This window comes from Budorcas taxicolor, chromosome 11 (assembly GCF_023091745.1).
Source record: "Budorcas taxicolor isolate Tak-1 chromosome 11, Takin1.1, whole genome shotgun sequence".
NCBI lineage: Eukaryota > Metazoa > Chordata > Mammalia > Artiodactyla > Bovidae > Budorcas > Budorcas taxicolor.
This window is the reverse complement of record NC_068920.1, coordinates 121,156,024-121,178,638: the sequence shown is the minus strand read 5'-3', so window position 1 is coordinate 121,178,638 and position 22,615 is coordinate 121,156,024. Positions and strand designations below refer to the sequence as shown.

General features: G+C 37.0%; 1 protein-coding gene across 1 annotated transcript in view; it reads left to right on the top strand.

Moving 5' to 3' along the window:
* Positions 1-22,387, top strand: part of WDPCP (WD repeat containing planar cell polarity effector) — a 225,345-nt gene extending 202,958 nt beyond the window's left edge. Inside the window, exon 14 of the mRNA XM_052647814.1 lies at positions 22,307-22,387. Within this exon, the coding sequence (XP_052503774.1) occupies positions 22,307-22,341 (35 nt within the window). The 3' untranslated portion in view covers positions 22,342-22,387. The remainder of the gene's footprint in view (positions 1-22,306) is intronic.
* Positions 22,388-22,615: the final 228 nt, after the last annotated feature.

Below are 22,615 nucleotides of genomic sequence, written 5' to 3'. Positions count from 1 at the left end.
CAGTACTGTATTGGTTTTGCCATACATTGACATGAATCCACCATGGGTGTACATGAGTTCCGAAACATGAACCCCCCTCCCACCTCCCACCCCGTATCATCTCTCTGAATCATCCCCATGCACCAGCCCCAAGCATCCTGCATCAAACAGACTGGTGATTTGTTTCCTACATGATAGTATACATATTTCAATGCCATTCTCCCAAATCATCCCACCCTCGCCCTCTCCCTCAGAGTCCAAAAGTCCGCTCTACACATCTGTGTCTCTTTTGTTGTCTCGCATACAGGGTCATCATTACCTTCTTTCTAAATTCCATATATATGTGTTGGTATACTGTATTGGTGTTTTTCTTTCTGGCTTACTTCACTCTGTATAATCGGCTCCAGTTTCATCAATCTCATTAGAACTGATTCAAATGTATTCTTTTTCGTGGCCGAGTAATACTCCATTGTGTATATGTACCACAGCTTTCTTATCCATTCATCTGCTGATGGACATCTAGGTTGTTTCCATGTCGTGGCTACGATGCTGCGATGAACATTGAGGTACATGTGTCTCTTTCTATTCTGGTTTCCTCGGTGTGTATGCTCAGCAGTGGGATTGCTGGGTCATAAGCGAGTTCTATTTGCAATTTTTTAAGGAAGCTCCACACTGTTCTCCACAGTGGCTGTACTAGTTTGCATTCCCACCAACAGTGTAGGAGGGTTCCCTTTTCTCCACACCCTCTCCAGCATTTATTGTTTGCAGACTTTTGGATTGCAGCCATTCTGACTGGTATGAAGTGGTACCTCATTGTGGTCTTGATTTGCATTTCTCTAATAATGAGTGATGTTGAGCATCTTTTCATGTGTTTGTTAGCCATCTGTATGTCTTCTTTGGAGAAATATCTATTTAGTTCTTTGGCCCATTTTTTGATTGGGTCATTTGTTTTTCTGGAATTGAGCTGCATAAGTTGCTTGCATATTTTTGAGATTAGTTGTTTGTCAGTTGCTTCATTTGCTATTATTTTCTCCCATTCTGAAGGCTGTCTTTTAACCTTGCTTATAGTTTCCTTTGTTGTGCAGAAGCTTTTAATTTTAATTAGATTCCATTTGTTTATTTTTGCTTTTATTTCCAGTATTCTGGGAGGTGGATCATAGAGGATCCTGCTGTGATTTATGTCAGAGAGTGTTTTGCCTATGTTCTCCTCTAGGAGTTTTATAGTTTCTGGTCTTAACATTTAGATCTTTAATCCATTTTGAGTTTATTTTTGTGTGTGGTGTTAGAAAGTGATGTAGTTTCATTCTTTTACAAGTGGTTGACCAGTTTTCCCAGCACGACTTGTTAAAGAGATTGACTTTTCTCCATTGTATATTCTTGCCTCCTTTGTCAAAGATAAGGTGTCCATATGTGTGTGGATTTATCTCTGGGCTTTGTATTTTGTTCCATTGATCTATATTTCTGTCTTTGTGCCAGTACCATACTGTCTTGATGACTGTGGCTTTGTAGTAGAGCCTGAAGTCAGCCAGGTTGATTCCTCCAGTTCCTTTCTTCTTTCTCAAGATTGCTTTGGCTATTCAAGGTTTTTTGTATTTCCATACAAATTGTGAAATTCTTTGTTCTAGTTCTGTGAAAAATACTGCTGGTAGCTTGATAGGGATTGCATTGAATCTGTAGATTGCTTTGGGTAGTATACTCATTTTCACTATATTGATTCTTCTGATCCATGAACATGGTATATTTCTCCATCTATTAGTGTCCTCTTTGATTTCTTTCACCAGTGTTTTATAGTTTTCTATATATAGATATTTAGTTTCTTTAGGTAGATATATTCCTAAGTATTTTATTCTTTTTGTTGCAATGGTGAATGGAATTGTGTCCTTAATTTCTTTTTCTACTTTCTCATCATTAGTGTATAAGAATGCAAGGAATTTCTGTGTGTTGATTTTATATCCTGCAACTTTACTATATTCATTGATTAGCTCTAGTAATTTTCTGGTGGAGTCTTTAGGGTTTTCTATGTAGAGGATCATGTCATCTGCAAACAGTGAGAGTTTTACTTCTTCTTTTCCAGTCTGGATTCCTTTTATTTCTTTTTCTGCTCTGATTGCTGTGGCCAAAACTTCCAGAACCCTGTTGAATAGTAGTGGTGAAAGTGGGCACCCTTGTCTTGTTCCTGACTTTAGGGGAAATGCTTTCAATTTTTCACCATTGAGGATGTTTGCTGTGGGTTTGTCATATATAGCTTTTATTATGTTGAGGTATGTTCCTTCTATTCCTGCTTTCTGGTGAGTTTTTACCATAAATGGATGTTGAATCTTAACAGACCCATCACAAGCATGGAAATTGAAACTGTAATCAGAAATCTTCCAGTAAACAAAAGCCCATGTCCAGACGACTTCACAGCTGAATTCTACCAAAAATTCAGAGAAGAGCTAACACTTATCCTACTCAAACTCTTCCAGCAAATTGCAGAGGAAGGTAAACTTCCAGACTCATTCTATGAGGCCACCATCACCCTAATACCAAAACCTGACAAAGATGCCACAAAAAAAGAAAACTACAGGCCAATATCACTGATGAACATAGATGCAAAAATCCTCAACAAAATTCTAGCAATCAGAATCCAACAACACATTAAAAAGATCATACACCATGACCAAGTGGGCTTTATCCCAGGGATGCAAGGATTCTTCAATATCCGCAAATCAATCAATGTAATTCACCACATTAACAAATTGAAAAATAAAAGCCATATGATTATCTCAGATGCAGAGAAGGCCTTTGACAAAATTGAACATCCATTTATTGAATATTTATAATATTTAAATATTATTTAAATGTCTAGTTTTTGAAATTTTGTTTTTTAAATTATTTTATATTGGAGTATAGTTGATTAACAATGTTATGTTAGTTTCATGTGTACAGCAAAAGTGACTCAGTTATACATATACACATATCCATTCTCTTTCAGATATTTTCCCATATAGATTATTGAGTTCCCTGAGCTATACAGTTCAGTTCAGTCACTCAGTCGTGTCCGACTGTTTGCGACCCCATGAATTGCAGCATGCCAGGCCTCCCTGTTCATCACCAACTCCCGGAGTTCACTCAGACTCACGTCCATAGAGTCTGTGATGCCATCCAGCCATCTGATCCTCTGTCGTCCTCTTCTCCTCCTGCCCCCAATCACTCCCAGCATCAGAGTCTTTTCCAGTGAGTCAACTCTTCTCATGAGGTGGCCAAAGTACTGGGGTTCAGCTTTAGCATCATTCCTTCCAGAGAAATCCCAGGGCTGATCTCCTTCAGAATGGACTGGTTGGATCTCCTTGCAGTCCAAGGGACTCTCAAGAGTCTTCTCCAACACCACACTTCAAAAGCATCAATTCTTCGGCGCTCAGCCTTCTTCACAGTCCAACTCTCACATCCATACATGACCACAGGAAAAACCACAGCCTTGACTAGACGGACCTTAGTCGGCAAAGTAATGTCTCTGCTTTTGAATATACTATCTAGGTTGGTCATAACTTTTCTTCCAAGGAGTAAGCTATACAGTAGGTCCTTGTTATTTATATATTTTATATATTGTAGTGTGTAATGTTAATCCCAAATTCACGATATTTCTGTTTATCAACTTTGTATCCTGAAACTTACCCACTTATAACTTCTAGTAGTTTTCTGGTAACACATTTAGGATTTTCAGTGTGTAGTATCATGTCATCTGCAAAGAATGGCAGTCTTACTTCTTTACCAATTTGAATTACTTTTCTTTTTTTTCTGATTGCATGGTTAGGATCTACAAAAGTATGCTGAATAAAAGTAATGAGAATGAACATCTTTTTCTTGATCTTGATCTTAGATGAAATGCTTTCAGCTTTTCAGTGTTGAGAATTTTAGCTGTGAGTTTGTCATATATGGCCTTTATTGTCGAGGCAGATTCCTTCTATGTCCACTTTCCATAGAGTTTTTATCATAAATGAGTGTTGGATTTTGTCAAAAGCTTTTTTCTGCAGCTATTGAGATGATCATAAGGTTTTTATTCTTCATTTCTTAATGTGGTGTATCACACTGATTGATTTGCAGATATTGAAGAATCCTAGTATCCCTGGAATAAACCCCAGTTGATCATGGTGTATGATCCTTTTGTTGGATTTAGTTTGCTCGTATTTTGTTGATGACTTTTGCGTTCATCAGTGATACTTGTCTGAAATTTTCTTTTTGTGTGTGGTATCTCTCTGGTTTTGTTATCAGTGTAACTAACGGTGGCCTAGAATGAGTTTGAGAGTATTCTATCTGCAATTTCGGGGATGATTTTCTAAAGGATAGGTGTTAACTCTTCTCTGAATATTTGATTGAATTAATCTGGTCCTGAAATTTTTGTTAGCAGGTTTTTAAAAAAAGATCACATTTTCAGTTTCAGTACTTGTAACTGGTCTGTTCAAATTTTCTATTTCTTCATGGTTCAATCTTGGAAGGTTAACCATTCTAAGAATGTGTCCATTTCTTCTAGGCTGTCCGTTTTGTTGGAATATAATTGCTTAGTCTCTTATGGTCCTTTGCATTTCTGGAATGTCAGTTGTACCTTCTTTTTCCTTTCTGATTGTATTGATTTGAGCCATCTCCTTTTTTTTTCTTGAGTCTTGCTAGAGGTTTATCAATTTTGTTTATACTTTCAGAGAAACTAGCTTTTAGTTTCATTGATCTTTTCTATTGTTCTGTTCTCTATTGCCTTTACTTCTGTTTCAATCTTTATGGTTTCTTTTCTTCTAGTAACTCTGGGTTTTGTTTGTTCTTTCTCTAGTTGCTTTAGGTATAAGATTAGGTCCTTTATTTTGGATTTTTCTTCTTTCCTGATGTAGCATTTTTATTGCTCTGAACTTGCCTCTTAGAGGTGCTTTTGCTGTGTCCCATAGGTATATCAATTATGTCTACCTGGTCTGTCATTTAAAGTCTGTGTTTACTTATTTTCTGCCTAGAAGAGCTTTCCATTGATGTAAGTGGGTGTTAACATCCCCCACTATTGTGTTACTGTTCATTTCCTCTTTTATAGCTGTTAGCATTTGCCGTATGTGCTGAGGTGCTCCAGGAGCTTCCCTGGTCGCTCAGTGATAAAGAATGCACCTGCCAATGCTGGAGGTGCAGGTTCAATCCCTGGATCAGGAAGATGCCCTGGAGGAAGAAATGGCACCTTTTGGTATTGTTGCCTGGAGAATCCCATGGACAGAGGAGCCTGGAAGAATACAGTCAGTCCATAGAGTCTCAAAGAGTCGGACATGAGAGAGCTCAGTCCAGGCTCCTCTGTCCGTGGGATTTCCCAGGCAACAATACTGGAGTAGGTTGCCATTTCCGCATCTCGCAAATCTTCCCAATCCAGGGACTGAATCCACGTCTTCTGTATCTCCTGCATTGCAGGCAGATTCTTAACTGGCTGAGTCATCAGGGAAGCCTGATGTTAGGTACATGTATATTTACAATTTTTATATTTTCTTCTTGGATTGATCTCTTGATCATTATGTAGTTTTCCCTTATCTCTCATAACAGTCTTTATTTTAAAGCTTATTTGTCTGATATGAGTATTGCTATCCGTGATTTCTTTTAATCCCCACTTTCTACCTGTGTATGTCCCTAGATCTGAAGTAGGTCTCTCGTAGATACATGTATATGAGGGTTGGTTAGGTTTTTTTTTTGGTATCCATTCAGCCAGTCTGTGTCTTTTGGTTGGAGCATTTAATCCATTTACATTTAAGGTAGTTGTCATATGTATGTTCTTATTGTCATTTTTTGTTTGGATTTGTTCTTTCCTCTTGGGATTTGATGACTATCTTTAGTGTTGTGTTGGACTGCTTTTTCTTGTGTCTGTATATGTTGTAAAATTTTATCTCTTGTGGAATTTTGGAGTGTGGTTCCCATGAGGTTTTAATATAGCAGTCTATATATATGTATAAAGATTGCTTTAAGTTGCATTTTAATTTCAAATGCATTTCCAGTATTCTGCATTTGTACTTTCCTCGTGACTGCCTATGTGTCATGTGTGTCTGTGGATGCTTTCTTATCTTTACTGTATATTTGCTTTTATCTCTGAGCTTTTCTATTCATAATTTTTTCTTGTTTCTAAGTGTGACCTTTTCTTTTCCACCTAGAGAAGTTCCTTTAGCATTTATTGTAAGGCCGGTTTGGTGTTGGTGCTGAATTCTCTTAGCTTTTCCTTATCTATAAATATAGACCCTTTTATTTCTCCATCAAATCTGAACAAGAACCTTGCTTGGTAGGGTATTCTTAAAAGGGGTAGATTTTCCCCTTTTATCACTTTATATATGTTGTGCCTCTCTCTTCTGGCCTGCAGTTTCTGCTGAAAAATTATCTGATATCTTCAAGGGTATTATCATGTATGTTATTTGTTGCTTTTATTTCATTGCATTTAATATATATTCTGATTGTCTTTTCCTTGTTTAATTAATATGTCTTGGCCTTTGTTTAATTAATATCCTCCTTGGGTTATCCAGCCTGAGATTCTCTGCACTTCCTGGACTGGAGTGAGTGTTTCCTTTCCCATGTTAGGGAAGTTTTTGGCTATAACTGTCAAATATTTCCTCAGGTCCTCTCTCTCTTCCGTTTCTGGAAACCTTATAATGCCAATGTTGGTGCATTTAATATTATCCTGTAAGTCTCTGAGACTGTCCTCATTTCTTTTCATTCCTTTTTCTTTACTGTGTTCTGCAGCAGTGATTTCCACCACTCTATCTTCCAGCTCACTTATTTGTGCTTCTGCCTCATTTATTCTGCTGTTGAGTCCCTCTTAATTTTTCCTTTCAGTTACTATATAGTGTTCATTTCTAAGTCTTCCAGCTCTTCATTAAACCTATCTTGTATCTTCTTGGTTTGTGCTTCCATTCTTTTTCCAAATTTTATAGCATGTTTACTTTCATTACTCAGTTCTTTTTCAGGTAGATTGCCTATTAGTTGTTCTAGATTTTTATCTTATTCTTTGCTGGACCATACATCTCTACCTTCTAATTTTGTCTGACTTTCTGTGTTTATGATTTCCTTTCCACAGGGTCATAATTCCTATTGCTTCTCATGTCTGCTGCCTGGTGGTTGAGGTTGGTCCAGGAGCTTGTGCAGGCTTCCTATTAGGAAGGACTAGTGCCTGCCCACTGGTGGGTTGAGCTGGATCTTCTCCCTCTGGTGGTCATGTCAAGTGGTGTGTTTATAGGTGGCTGTGAGCTCACTACAACTTTAGGCAACCCATCTGCTGATGGGTGGGGCTCTGTCCCACCCTGTTGGTTGTTTGGCCTGAGGCATCCCATCACTGGAGCTTGCACGCTGTTGGTTGTAGCCAGGTTTTGGTGCCAAAATGGCGACTTTATGCCAATCAGTATTCCCTGAGGCCTCTGCCACCAGTGTTCTTGCCCCCACGGTGAGCCATAGCTGATCCCCGCTTCCCCAGGATACTCGCTAAAACCTGCAGGTAGGTTTAACACTGGCTCCTATGGAGTCACTGGTTTGTGCTGGTTCCCAGTGCACATGAAACCTTGTGTGCACCTTTCAAGAGTGAACTCTGTTTCCTGCAGCCCTGTGGCGTTCCTGCACTCAAGCCCCACTGGTCTTCAAAGCCACATGCTCTAGGGGATCCTCACAATGCCAGATCCTGAGGCTGGGGTGCGTGATATGGGGTTCACAACTCTCACTCCCATGGGTGAACCTCTGGAATATATTTTCCAGTTTATGGATCATCTACCTGGTGGATATGGGATTTGACTGAAGTGCTCCTCCTACTTTCTAGTTGTGGCATCTTTGTCTTTATATGTAAAATATCTTTTTTGGTATGTTCCAATCTCTTCTGTCAGTGGCTGTTTACCAGTTGGTTGTGATTTTGGTGTTTTCATGAGGGGTGAGCGTAGGGCAATGGGGGCAGCAATTATCATCTTACTGCAGGTTTCATAGTGGCAGCAGTGGCCTGCACACTCTCGGGACGCTGGTTGGTGACCTCCTGCAGGGCTAGTGACAACAAGGGTTTGTGCGCTTCTGGGACATTAGGGGCAGATGCTAGGCCATCAGCGGGGTGAAGGCTTGGTGCTGAAGCTCAGGCTTCAGCTGTCAAACCTGGGATTAGATTGGCTGTTGCACACATAGGCTGGAGTGTTGCAACTCAGAAAAGGGTGGGTAAACTCAGAAAAGCTGGGACTCACCAGGGAGGCAAGGAGCCATTATTTGGGGGCATGTTAAGAAAGGGATGGGTGCACATGGTGTAGACCTTCAGACAATAAGTTAACTCAGTAAGTATTTGTTGAATGAATGAATACATGAATGCATGAAGAGTTATAATACAAAATTAAAACAGGAAAAGGAGAAAATGAAAAAATAAACAGGTCAGTGATCAGATGGTTTTCCAGGGGGAAGGTCTCTGAAAAATAGAGATTTTGTATATCCTTGTACCAGTCCAGACTATTTTTCTTCAAAAAACTGTTACCTAATAGGACATCCTCTACCTTTTCTTCAAAATTTCCTTAGCTGTTCCTGCACTATTCCTAACCATATGAACTTCACTGAGAATTAGCTTGTCAAGTTTCATGAAAACTTCAAGGTATTTCAAGTGAAACTGCATTAAGCTAATATTGTCATCCTTATAATGAATGTCCCTGTCATGAATGTGGCGCCTATCTCCTTTTGTCAGGCCTTGAACCTTCCTCAGTGATGTTCGTCAATTTCTCATAATTGTCTTACACGTCTTTTATTAATATATATTCATATGACCTTATTTTCTGTGATAGTTTCTTTTTAATTTAATGATTTTCAATTTTAATGAGATACAAATGACTTATAATATTGTGTAAATTAAGATGCACGATGCATTTTTGATATTTATATATGGCAATGTGATTACTATCGTGTTGGCTATCACCTCCATCACATCACATAATTACCATTTTGTTTTTGTTGTGAGGAATATTTAAACTCTACTCTTAGTGATTTTTAATAAACCAGTATAGCACTATTAACTATAATCACAATGTTGTACATTAGATCCCCAGAACTTACTCATCTTATAACTGGAAATGTGCACCCTTTGACCAATAGCTCCCCATCCCGCTACCCCTCCCTCCCTAGTAACCATCAGTAATTTTGTTTCTACAAGATGAGCCTAAGATCCACATGTAAGTGATATGGACTTGCTGTGTCTCACTTATAATGCTTTCATGATCCATCCAAGTGGGCACAAATGGCAGGATTTCCTTTTTCTCGTGGTTGAATAATATTCCATTGTGTGTAATTTAAACAAACATACAACCTCTTCTTTACCAGGTAAATATCATTGAGGGACATTTAAGTTGTTTCCATGTCTTAGTTTATGTGAATAACACTGCAATAAGCATGAGGGTACAGATATCTTTTCAGTATTTCTGTAATTGCCTTTGTGTATCCAGATGTGAGATTTCTGGATTATATGTTAGTTCTATTGTTAATTTGCTAAGTTCCATACTGTTTTTCTCAAACAAACAAACATTTTTGGCTGTACCATGTACATTCTCACCAACGGTGCACAAGTGTTCCTTTTTCTCATGTCATCAACACATTATCTCTATTCTTTTTGATGACAGCCATTCTAAAAGGTGAGAAATGATAACTCACTGTGGGTTTGATTTCCATATTCCATATTCCCTGGTTAAAACTGGTGTTGAGCACCTTTTCATGAACATGTTGGCCATCTGGATGTTTGGTTCAGAAAAATGTCTATTCAGGTCTTCTGCCAATATTTTCAGTTGTTTTAAACTGTTTCTTTTGCCACATAGCAGCTTTTAAATTTTGATATAGTCCCACTTATTTTTGTCATTGTCACTTGCTTTTGCTGATGCTTTAAAAAAAAAATTGCCAAGACCAAGGTCATGGAGCTTTTCCCTATGTTTCATTCTAAGAACTTTATGGTTTCAGTTCTTTAGTTTTTAATTCATTTTGAGTCAGTTTTTGTGAATGGTGTAAGATATGGGTGCAATTTCACTTTTCTGCATGTATTTATCCAGTTTTCCCACTACCATTTATTGAAGAGACTACCCTGTCCCCACTGAGTGTTAACTCCCTTGTCAAATATTAGTTGATAAATATGTGTGCATTTATTTCTGACTGTCTGTTCTGTTCCATTGCTCTATATGTCTGTTTTTATCCCAGAACTGTGCTGTTTTGATTATTAAGCTTTATAGTATAGTTTGAAACCTGGAAGTGTGTTTTCTCCAGCTTTGTTCTTTATCTGGATTTGTCTGTTCAAGGATTTTTGTGGTTCCACATAAGGATTGTTTTTCCTATTTTGGTGAAAAAATGCTACTGCAATTTTTTCTTGGGGTTGCACTGAATCTATAGATAGTGTTGAGTAGTATCGTCATTTTAACAGGTTAATTCTTCTAATTCATGAATATGGTCTATTTTCCATTTCTGTCATTTTCAATTTCTTTCAAAGACTTATTGTTTTCAGTGTATAGATCTTTAATTTCTGTGGTTAAATTTATTCTGCTTTTATGCAGTTATAATGAGATTGCTTTCTTAATTTCTCTGTCATTATCAATTACTAGTATATAGAAACTCAGCCGGTTTTTGTGTACTGATTTTGTATTCTCTAACTTTACTGCATTCTTTTATTAGTTCCAGCAATTTTTGGTGGCATCTTTAGTTTTCTACATCGTTAGTTTTGGACTTCCCTGGTGGCTTAGATGGTAAAGCATCTGCCTACAATGCAGGAGACCCGGGTTCAATCCCTGGGTCAGGAAGATCCTCTGGAGAAGGAAATGGCAACCCACTCCAGTATTCTTGCCTGGAAAATCCCATGAACAGAGGAGCATGGTAGGCTACAGTCCATGGGGTTGCTAAGAGTCAGATACGACTGAGCCACTTCACTTTCACTTTCTTTTAGTTTTCTACATATGTCATCTGCAAAATAAGACTGTTTTACTTCTTTTCTGAATTGAATGCCTTTTACTTCTTTTTCTTGCCTAATTTCTATAGCTAAGACCTCCAATAAAATATTGAATCAAAGTAGTCAGGGTAACATGAGCTTCATTGTTAGTGCCCTAGTGGTAGTATAATGGTGCTACAATGTTAAGTATATAACACTCCAGGCTGCTCCACAAGAGACCACAATAATTTAAGAAAGTTTTATTTTCTCATGTAACAGTCTTGGGAGGTGGTCAGAACTGGTAGAACAGGCAGGTATCAGATTACTATACTAGGCTCTTTCTATCATGTTCAGTTCAGTTCAGTCGCTCAGTCGTGTCCAACTCTGTGACCCCATGAATTGCAGCACGCCAGGCCCCCCTGTCCATCACCAACTCCCGGAGTTCACTCAGACTCACGTCAATCAAGTCGGTGATGCCATCCAGTCATCTCATCCTCTGTCGTCCCCTTCTCCTCCTGCCCCCAAATCCCTCCCAGCATCACAGTCTTTTCCAATGAGTCAACTCTTTGCATGAGGTGGCCAAAGTACTGGAGTTTCAGCTTCAGCATCATTCCTTCCAAAGAAATCCCAGGGTTGATCTCCTTTAGAATGGACTGGTTGGATCTCCTTGCAGTCCAAGGGACTCTCAAGAGTCTTCTCCAACACTATAGTTCAAAAGCATCAATTCTTCGGTGCTCAGCTTTCTTCATAGTCCAACTCTCACATCCATACATGACTACTGGAAAAACCATAGCCTTGACTAGACAGACGTTAGCCGGCAAAGTAATGTCTCTGCTTTTGAATATGCTGTCTAGGTTGGTCATAACGTTCCTTCCAAGGAGTAAGCGTCTTTTAATTTCATGGCTGCAGTCACCTTCTGCAGTGATTTTGGAGCCCCCAAAAAATAAGTCTGACACTGTTTCCACTGTTTCCCCATCTATTTCCCATGAAGCAATGGGACCAGATGCCATGATCTTCATTTTCTGAATGTTGATCTTTAAGCCAACTTTTTCAGTCTCCTCTTTCACTTTCATTGATAGGCTCTTTAGTTCCTCTTCACTTTCTGCCATAAGGGTGGTATCATCTGCATATCTGAGGTTATTGTTATTTCTCCTGGCAATCTTGATTCCAGCTTGTGCTTCCTCCAGCCCAGCGTTTCTCATGATGTACACTGCATATAAGTTAAATAAGCAGGGTGACAATATACAGCCTTGACGTCCTCCTTTTCCTATTTGGAACCAGTCTGTTGTTCCATGTCCACTTCTAACTGTTGCTTCCTGACCTGCAAACAGGTTTCTCAAGAGGCAGGTCAGGTGGTCTGGTATTCCCATCTCATTCAGAATTTTCCAGCTTATTGTGATCCACACAGTCAAAGGCTTTGGCATAGTCAATAATGCAGAAGTAGATGTTTTTCTGGAACTCTCTTTTTCCATGATCCAGCAGATGCTGGCAATTTGATCTCTGGTTCCTCTGCCTTTTCTAAAATCAGCTTGAACATCTGGAATTTCACGGTTCACGTATTGCTGAAGCCTGGCTTGGAGAATTTTGAGCATTACTTTACTAGCATGTGAGATGAGTGCAATTGTGCGGTAGTTTGAGCATTCTTTGGCATTGCCTTTCTTTGGGATTGGAATGAAAACTGACCTTTTCCAATCCTGTGGCCACTGCTGAGTTTTCCAAATTTGCTGGCATATTGAGTGCAGCACTTTCACAGCATCATCTTTCAGGATTTGAAAGAGCTCAACTGGAATGCCATCACGTCCACTAGCTTTGTTCGTAGTGATGCTTTCTAAGGTCCACTTGACTTCACATTCCAGGATGTCTGGCTCTAGATGAGTGATCACACCATCGTGATTATCCAGGTCGTGAAGATCTTTTTTGTACAGTTCTTCTGTGTATTCTTTTTTTTTCTTCATGTATTCTTGCCACCTCTTCTTAATATCTTCTGCTTCTGTTAGGTCCATACCATTTCTGTCCTTTATCGAGCCCATCTTTGCATGAAATGTTTCCTTGGTGTCTCTAATTTTCTTGAAGAGATCTATTATGTTGCTTTGTTATATCTAGGGTATTTTGTCTGTGTGCTGTAAGATTTTCAGTCCTGCCTACAAGAAGGAGAAAAAAGGCAGGCACATTCTTTTCTTGTTTAGGGTACAACCCCAGGAGTTGTTACACACCACCATTTCTACACATATCCCATTGGAGAAATCCTGGTCACAAAGCTACACCTAAGTGTAAGAAAATCTGGAATCTATGTTAATTGAGATGACCATATACGCAGCAAAAAAAAAAGAAAAAAAACACAGCTAAAAGCAATTACCACTTGAGGGAAAGCTACCTGTTCATCTGTTACACTGAGTTTTGAAGAATACTATTTAGAAGAAAAGCAAAATGGGAGAACTTCTTTTATATGATCCTCATATGCACAGAAATAAAATGATTTAAATAAACTGAACTGAAAAACCTATTTCAAAAATTATTCCCTGCTACATATAATACGGCTGTCTATATATTAAGAAATTCTTCCAAATGTATTATATTTCCAAATATACTCATCATATATGATCTTTCAGATACTATACTATAAAAGGCTGAAGCTTTATAATTTCCAAAGCTGAAGCTTTGCCATTTCCTTTTAAAATATATTTTTAAATTCTGATATGAAAGGTTATTTGTGTGTAATTTTGAACTTTAGAGAATATCAAGGACTTCCCTGGCAGTGGTTAAGACTGCATGCTTTCCTGCAGAGGGCACAGGTTTGGTCCCTGGTTGGGGAACTAAGGTTCGGCATGCCACAAGGGATGGCTAAAAAAAATTACTCATTATCACCCAGAGATAACTGATAATGTTAGTCAACTTATTTTTTTTTCTTAATCTTCCTTTTTGTTACCCAGTGGTATGTTGTGCCTACATTCCCATGTAAGTAAAAAACATTCAAAAGCCTCATTTTTAATGTTTTCTTCTTCCTAAATGCCCTACTGGTTTTACTATAAAATCATAGTACCATTGTAAAAGTGTATAGAATTATAGATGATAAAACATGAAAGATTATTTTATACTTAAAATCTCATTATTAATATAAAATTATTCTAAAATTAAGCTACAAAAGTTTTTCTTTCTACAAACAATTTGAATTGTGGTTAACAGTTTACCTACATTGCAGTTTTGAGGCTATATTCTTGTTTGATTAAGGTGATACATTCAGGCCAATCCTCTCTTGGCTCCACTTTACCTATTGTCTATTTATTGTGTCATGATATCAGTTTTGACCTATACCTTCCTACCTCTGGGCTTCCCTGGTGGCTCAGAGGTTAAAGCATCTGCCTCCAATGCAGGAGACCCGGGTTCGATCTCTGGGTCAGGAAGATCCCCTGGAGAAGGGAATGGTAACCCACTCCAGTATTCTTGCCTGGAGAATCCCATGGATGGAGGAGCCTGGTGGGCTACAGTCCATGGGGTCACGAAGAGTCGGACACGACTGAGCAACTTCACTTTCACTTTCACTTCTTTTCCTACTTCTAGGCATCTTTGCCTAAAAATGTAGCCCTAAACCCATTACAATTATAAGCACATCAAAGACTATTTTCTTTGCTTAATTGCAGAGATCTATACAAGACTGTATTACATGTGTAACTTAGACATAAAAGTTTTCAGTAAAATTCCTAAGCATGATTATCCAGCCTTTACTTTCTGTGGTGACATAATGTTGTCAATCATAGAATGTGACATATTAATACCAATTTTTAATTACCTTACATATAGATTTTTTTCTGTTAGATGTGGATTTTCAGGTTATACCTTTCTATCATTTAAATATTTAACATATTTTTTTAATTCTAATATACTAAATCACAATACTGTGAAACAAGATGTCTCCTTTTCAGAATTCTCCTACTCATAAATGAACAGTAACCTAGCAAAAGATAACAATAATCTTAGGTGCAAGCATTAAACAGTTTGGGCTTTAACCCAACTTTTTCTCTTTTTCAATGTCTCAAACCTTCTCTGACTTACTTATTAATTAGACTAGTTAACCGTGCTGATCCAGGATAGAATTGTTCCCAAATAAATTTTTGCGAGTAAATAATGAAGAATTTTACCTAAGGATTGATCAATTCAGTTCAGTTGCTCAACTGTGTCCGACTCTTTGCAACCCCATGAATCACAGCACACCAGGCCTCCCTGTCCATCACCATCTCCCAGAGTTCACTCAAACTCATGTCTGTCAAGTTGGTGATGCCATCCAGCCATCTCATCCTCTGTTGTCCTTCCTCCTGCCCCAATCCCTCCCAGCATCAGAGTCTTTTCCAATGAGTCAACTCTTCGCATGAGGTGGCCAAAGTACTGGAGTTTCAGCTTTAGCATCATTCCCTCCAAAGAACACCCAGGGCTGATATGTTATAGTAAAAGTAACTAATTAAACCATGAAGTTAAGAGTAAAAAGAATATGTGCTAACTTGGCTAATATGGAGTACAGCAAAAATACCTTGTATCAATAGTCCCCAATCGTAGACAGACAGATACAGGCAGTTTTTATGCTACAAACTTTAAGAATACTACGGTGGTAGTCAAGAAAGATGAGCCCTAGTTTGGCTAAACTAGTCAAGACTAACCATCTGACAAGTCACTTTTGGGGATCTCAGTTTGCTCATCAATAAAATAAGATATAACTAGAAGAGTCTTTTCAGCACTAAAATTCTATGCATATGAGTACATATAATTAAACAGAACCCAAATTAAAATGCTGTATACAACTATGGGGGAAAAAAATCATTTGTGCATAGATGGTAAAGAATCCTCCTGCAATGCATGAGACCCGGGTTCAACTCCTGGATTGGGAGGATCCCCTGGAGGAGGACATGGCAATCCACTCCAGTGTCTTGCCTGGAGAATCCCCATGGATAGAGGAGCCTGGCAGGCTACACTCCATGGGGTTGCAAAGAGTTGGACATGACTGAGTGACTAAGTACAGCACACCCAGTGGTACAAATAAATTTGGATATTCTCTTAGAATGTGAACTGCTTTATTCAAAAATGCTTTTGAATTAAATCCTCTTAAATACTGCCTTTAAAGGACTTATTTTATGCTGAAATTTACTCGCGCATAAGATGTAATATCAGGATGTCCAAGCAAAGGAGCTAATATAGAAAAAATAATTTCTAAATAAATAGAATGATTTCACATATATTTGCCAACAAAAGTCATAAAATTATTTAACTTTAGAGCTGAATTTGGACTTCTTACAGATATTTTACATGTATTAAGTTCTCTATTCAGAATTTTTATCAATTCTTCATTTTACTTTTACTATGTCCCCAAGATGTCTCTTTGCACACAAAAAATATTTGTTATATTGTTGGTCTATAAGTTTGAGTTAAAATCATGCATCTTCCTTATCAAAATGAGGTAGTATCTTTAGCTATTTTAAACTACCTTAATAGCTTACAAAATGGCTTCATATAACCATAAATCTGTGTTCTCAAGGGGAGTAAGAGAAGAATCAGGGTTTTTCTAGTTACATAAAGAAAATAAAATGCCCCTCATGCCCAAGTCTAATCATCCTACAATTTGCTGTGACTTCCCTGGTGGCTCAGACGGTAAAGCGTCTGCCTGCAATGCGGGAGACCCGGGTTCCATTCCTGGGTTGGGAAGATCCCCTGGAGAAGGAAATGGCAATCCACTCCAGCACTCTTGCCTCAAAAATCCCATGGACGGAGGAGCCTGATAAAAAGTCAGACAAGACTGAGTGACTTTACTTAGCATTCCATTTAAAGCTGATCTACTTCAGCCTCCACCATAGACATACACATCTCTCAAGAAACACAGATGTCAGGAACTTGTAAAGTATTCCAGTGATGCACTATGACTAACACTTCCCTTGTGACTCAGCTGGTAAAGAATCAGCCTGCAAGGCAGGAGAACTGGGTTTGATCCCTAGATTGGGATCATCCCCTGGAAAAGGGAAAAGCTACCCACTCCAGTATTCTGGCCTGGAGAATTACATGGACTGTTTAGTCCATGGGGTTGCAAAGAGTCAGACACGACTGAGCAACTTTCACTCACTCACTGTGACTAAGTCCAGTGGCCTTGCAAGTGCCAATTTAGGCTATCTCCTCCCAGTTCCAAGTTCAAGGACATCATGTTGGTAACTTAAAACTGGCTATGGTACAAATATTTTACACCACAGAAATCAGAAAAATGGTTGTTTTGGGGGCTTTTGTTAGGTTTGGTTTTTGAAGAGCTGGTTGTTAGTCATTTAATAGCACATGACTGAGGTAATCCCAGGTTATGGTTCCTGTCAGCCAAGTGTCCACATATCAAAGACAAGACCTGTAACTGTTCCTAATTGTACAACTCCCAGAACTGAATTTTTAACTTTCATGATTCCTTCTCCAGATGGATATGAGAGAGAGTAAGGTCCATATGCTGGGTAATTTATTGCTTGTCTTTGAACCTATATAGCAATGTTGTTCAATAGAAATATAATGCAAACCACATACATGTTAACCTTAACTTTTCTACATGTTAAAAGTACATCTCAAATTACCTGTTAAATTTTCATCAGAAATACTTTATCTGTATTTAGAGTTCATAGTTTTCAGTTGAAGAAGTAATTTCAGGTACCCAAGTTGGTCCATACATTCTTAAAAGTTTTTCCAATTACTGAGAATCAGTTTTTAAATTTAAAATTTTTAAATGGATGAAATTTAAAAATTAGTTCCTGAGTCATATTAGCCATGTTTCAAGAGTTCAATAGCCACCAATAGTAGTAAGTCCCCATACTGGACAGTGCAACTATAAAGCATCAGCACCTCAAAAGTCTTGCAGACCCTTGATCTGCAAGTGTGATGTGTGGAATCAAATGATTTATTTAACTCTTCAGTGCTTTAGTTTTCTGAGACAACAATAATCAGAGGAATAAACAATTAATAATTCAACTATTTAATCACAGAGATTCTAATGATTGCTATAATCATTAAATCACTCACATGATAGAACAGCTGTCATTTGTGGCATGTCAGGTTATTTTAAAACCAACTCATCAAGCAAGCAGTAGCTCATTTTGAAGAAGAGCTTAACCTTGTTAGATGTTAGTAGCTAAAAATGCTAAGCATTTATAGAATTTCTTTAAAGGACTTTATAAGATTAATTATAATTAATCTTATAATAATGTATTGTTCCTGTTAGTGAATTCCTGAGGCCAAAGAAGGCCTTTCTGTATAACAAAAATGTTCAACAATCAATTTGTCATATATTCTATACTACAGTGTATATAAATTCAAGTCTTAATGTCTCACTCCTGAGAGACAAACAAGAAAAAATGTTCACCTTAAGTAACTTTTCTGATCCAGACTACAATAAACTAATCTCAACACAGAGAAAGTCCTTTTGTAACCTTCATCACTTGTGTACTGTCTGTGAAACAAGTACAGCTTTCTTGATTATATGGAAAAGATTTTAAAACACCATTTTTATGGTACTTAACCTCCAAACTGCCATCAGAACCATAATAACACTATCCATTTTTATGCGCCTTCTGGTTTTCTAAGTGCTTACCTGCATCATTTTATTATCTTAGCAGCCCTAAAAATACACAAGACAGATGTTTTGTTAATTGAATGAAATTCAGAGAGGCTGAGTGCCTTGCATACATATTACATAGTGATCAATGCAACAGCTAGAGCCAGAATTCAGGTCTTATAATTTTAGCCACTGTTTACCAAGTGCATACTTTTAGCTGGTGAGTATTTTGAACACTGCATTATCTCACAGTAATCTTATATCTGTTTTACAGATGAAGAAAATATGATGCACAAAGATTGTTACATATAAGTCCTTCTTCCTGAAAGCATGTGTTCTTCTCTACTGTGCTGAGTCTAGAAATGAACTATTATCAAAGTAGGAGAATAAAAGAACCAATCTTCATCAAAAACAAAAATTACTATAGACTAGCGCACGTTACTTGCCCAGCATAGTGCTATGCTTGGCAATTACCATCATGTTTCATGTTCATAACAACCAAACAACCGTTAAGAGTTAAGTGTTAGTTTTCCCATTTATAAGTAAGGACAGAGACTCAAAGTGACAGAAGCAGAATTTAAAACCATTCCTGTTTGACTCCAAATCTTATACTCTGAACCACTCCGTCATTCTGCTTCTGAATTCCTAGTTCACTGAAATTTCCCATATATTTCTTACTGCCTAATGTTACTTATTTTTTGAGTTGTTTTGTGGGGTGGGGGGCTGTCATTTAAAAAAAAGATAGTGAGGTTTACTTTGTCATCTTTGTTTACCAAATTATCCTGAGGTTTGCTTTGTCACCTTTGTTTACTGAATTATCCTAACAATGCCAAAAGTGAGTACTTGTACCATTTTCATAGCATAATGCAGGAAAGTAGCGTTGAGCAGTGTGTCATACAATCTCTATAATAACTTTGAGCAATGAGCTGGCAGATTATAGTACTCCTATGGAACTGAATTTCTCTACCTTAGACTTTGAGCTCTAAACAGTTCCTTTACCTATTCAGTGGTAAGCATCAGCAATTTCTCCAAAGTTAAAGGAAATTGACTTGTTTGTTGAGTGTTTTGATTTAAAGTTGTATTTATAATAACAAAATATGAGATAGAAGACTAAGCATTATTATAGTAAATTTGCTTACAGTGTAGCTAAATAATTTATTAACAGAGGCCATGAAGTGTGGGTGAGGAGTGATTTCTTGAGTCAAAAAACTTTTTTCTTATGGACTTCTCATTTCACACTGCCTTAATAATCAGAAACACAAGTATTTAGATCTTCTTAACACTTTTTCATAACAAATGGTTTGTTAACCTGAGCACGATAAATACTTCTGGGGCAAATTTTCTGTTAAAATTCAGTTGATTCTTTTTTATTTTCTGGCTAAATTCCACAATTAGTTAGTTACTGTGTTCCTGGTAAGATTGCCTCTAAGAAGGAAGTAAAACAAGTTTGTGCATATACATACATATTGCACGGTCAAAAGTGAAGACAAAATGTGAAAGAGAAGCATGTTGTTTCTAGAACTCACTCCTTATCTAGAATTAGGTGTACTCATAAATATATGTACTATAACAAGTAAAGATGGCTATTTCATTATTTTTTATAAAATTTATAGTTTTTCAAGCTAATAGTCTAGATATTTGGAATGTATTCATTTAAGCAGAAGACATAGCTGGCAAATGTTTTATGTCAGGTGGTATGCATGCTGTTTATAACCTTTCTACTCTTTATTCAGTGTAAGGTAACTAGATGTGACAGGCTATGACATATCACAGAGATGACTCAGGTCAGGAACTGCAAGAAGTCAGAAAAACAGTACCTTTTAAAAGGGCCTAAGTAAATAGTACTTAAAGATCTGTAGAGTGTAGTATAGTCTTTTTTTTTTTTTAACCCTGTTATCTATCAAAAAGAATTGAGTTCAACTGCTTATATGTTGAGGAAGGTCTTTTACTCAGAGGAAAGTGAATTAGGGTAATGTGCCCTGCCAATTCAGGTTGGGGAGGAATCTCTTGTTTCCTTTAAAATTAGGAGTGCATACCAGCAGACATATCTGTTTGTTTATATAGAGAGTTTCTATTTGTTGACCAAAAATTCAATGATAATGTTTCCATCACCTACTTTTCCTTTTTGTCTGAAGCCTTTGCAATTATTTAGCTTTCATTACGAATTCCTGTCCCAAAGCATGGGATTTCAACAAAGAACATGGTTAGATCACAAGGCTTGCTTTTAAAGGGCTGAATTTTGTTCCTGTCATAGGAAAATAACTGTGTACATTAGTAAATGGTAAAGTATGACATACACTTGGAGAAATGTATATACTGTAAGTGTTCAACTCAGTAAACATACCCATATAACAGCCAGATAATGAAACTGAACTTCACAACACCCTAACAAATCTCCCTTGCCCCACCTTCTCAAACCTCCAAAGGATAAACATTTCTGACTTCTAATAGTACAAGTCAGTTTTAACTGATCTTGTATGAAAATCATCTGTCCTTCTCTAGAAATATTAATAGGTTTACTCATAAATGTATGTACTTTAGTAATGTATGTTGATGACTAGTAGGGTCTTTTTGGGCAGGGTTGGGGTCTGACTTATTTCACTTAATGTTACTTTTGTGAAATGCACACATATTATGTATATTATTCCATTGTATACAGCAATATATAACACAATGTATTTATTCATTTTGTCAATGATGAGTATTTCAGTTGTTTCCAGTTTGGGGCTCTTATAAATAGTCTTCTAAATATCCCTTGTGAATATACCCATCCATTTCTATATATATTCAACTTCAATAGATACCTCCAAAGATTTCTTCATAGTGCTGAAGCAATTTATATTTTTGTCATCAGTATATGAGAACTACAGTTTAGTCTCATCTTTGCCAACAGTTGTTAGCCCTCGCCATCATCTTAACTCAATCTGAAGGGTCTGTACTGCTATTATAGATGTAGTTTGTATTTCTTTGATGACTTCTGAAACTGAGCATCTAGTTATATGTTTTTGGCAGTCTGATTATGTTTTGTAAAGTTCTTTTTCTCATGTTTTTTCAGTTCTTTATATAATCCTGATATTTAACTGCAAATATTTTCTATACTTAAGTTCCCTTTTTTTTTGCTTTTCTAATATTATATTTTGATGAGCAGAAGTTTTTAATAGTAATGTACTGCAATTTCTCATTTTTTCTCATTATGTTGATTAGATTGTGTGCCCTGTTTTAAAAAGTTTGTAATACTCCAAGGTATTGAAGAGATATAGTATGTTTTAAGATCTTTGTCTTACCTTTTATACTTTGATCTATAATCCATATAAAATTTATTTTTGTATACACTGTGGGAAAAGATTTTAAAAATGTGTGTTTTAACCACATGGATATCCACAAAAACCAGCACCAATTACTTAAAAGATTATCCTTTCTCTACTACTCTGCAGTGTCACGTTTGTTTTAAATCAGGTAATTGCACTGTATCTATCATTGTTTCAAGTACTATAGAGTTATAAAAGGTCTGGGTTTCTAGTTATGTGAGTCTTTTTGGTTTGTTTTTGTTCAGAATTGCCTGACTATTCATTTCCATTTTACAAACAACTATCAACACAGAAAGCTCTGTTAGGACTTTAATTGGGTCTGCATTCAATCTGTAAAATCGATTTAAAAGGAACTGACATCTGTAGAACATTGAATCTTCCATATATCTTTCCATTTATTCAAGTCTTTACTTTTTATGAATATTTCCTAATTTTCAATGCAGAAATTCTTAATTTCGAAATATTTAGGATATTTATGCTATTATAAGTAGTATATTTTGAGTTTCATTTTCTGTATGGTTTCATAAATAAATTTTTGTGTATTTGTCTTATATGCACTGATTTCTTTTTAAAAAGGAGACTGGAGCAGATATGTGGAACAGAAGCACCATTGAGAAAGAAATAAAAGAGTGGCTCCTGAGGTTACTTAAGAGAGACTACAAACCAACAACAATAAAACAAAACTAATAACCAAATTATAGTGGTCCTTGTCTACTAATGGCCTATACCTGGACGACCTGTAAACTGGTTTTTATCCTCTACCTATTCTCTTGTTTTTCATTTGTATGATATTATCATCTCTTAGCATTGCCAGTTATTTTTACTGAATTCTAATTATTGAATTCAAAAAATTATACATATATCAGTGGTGTTATATTCCTCCAGAGA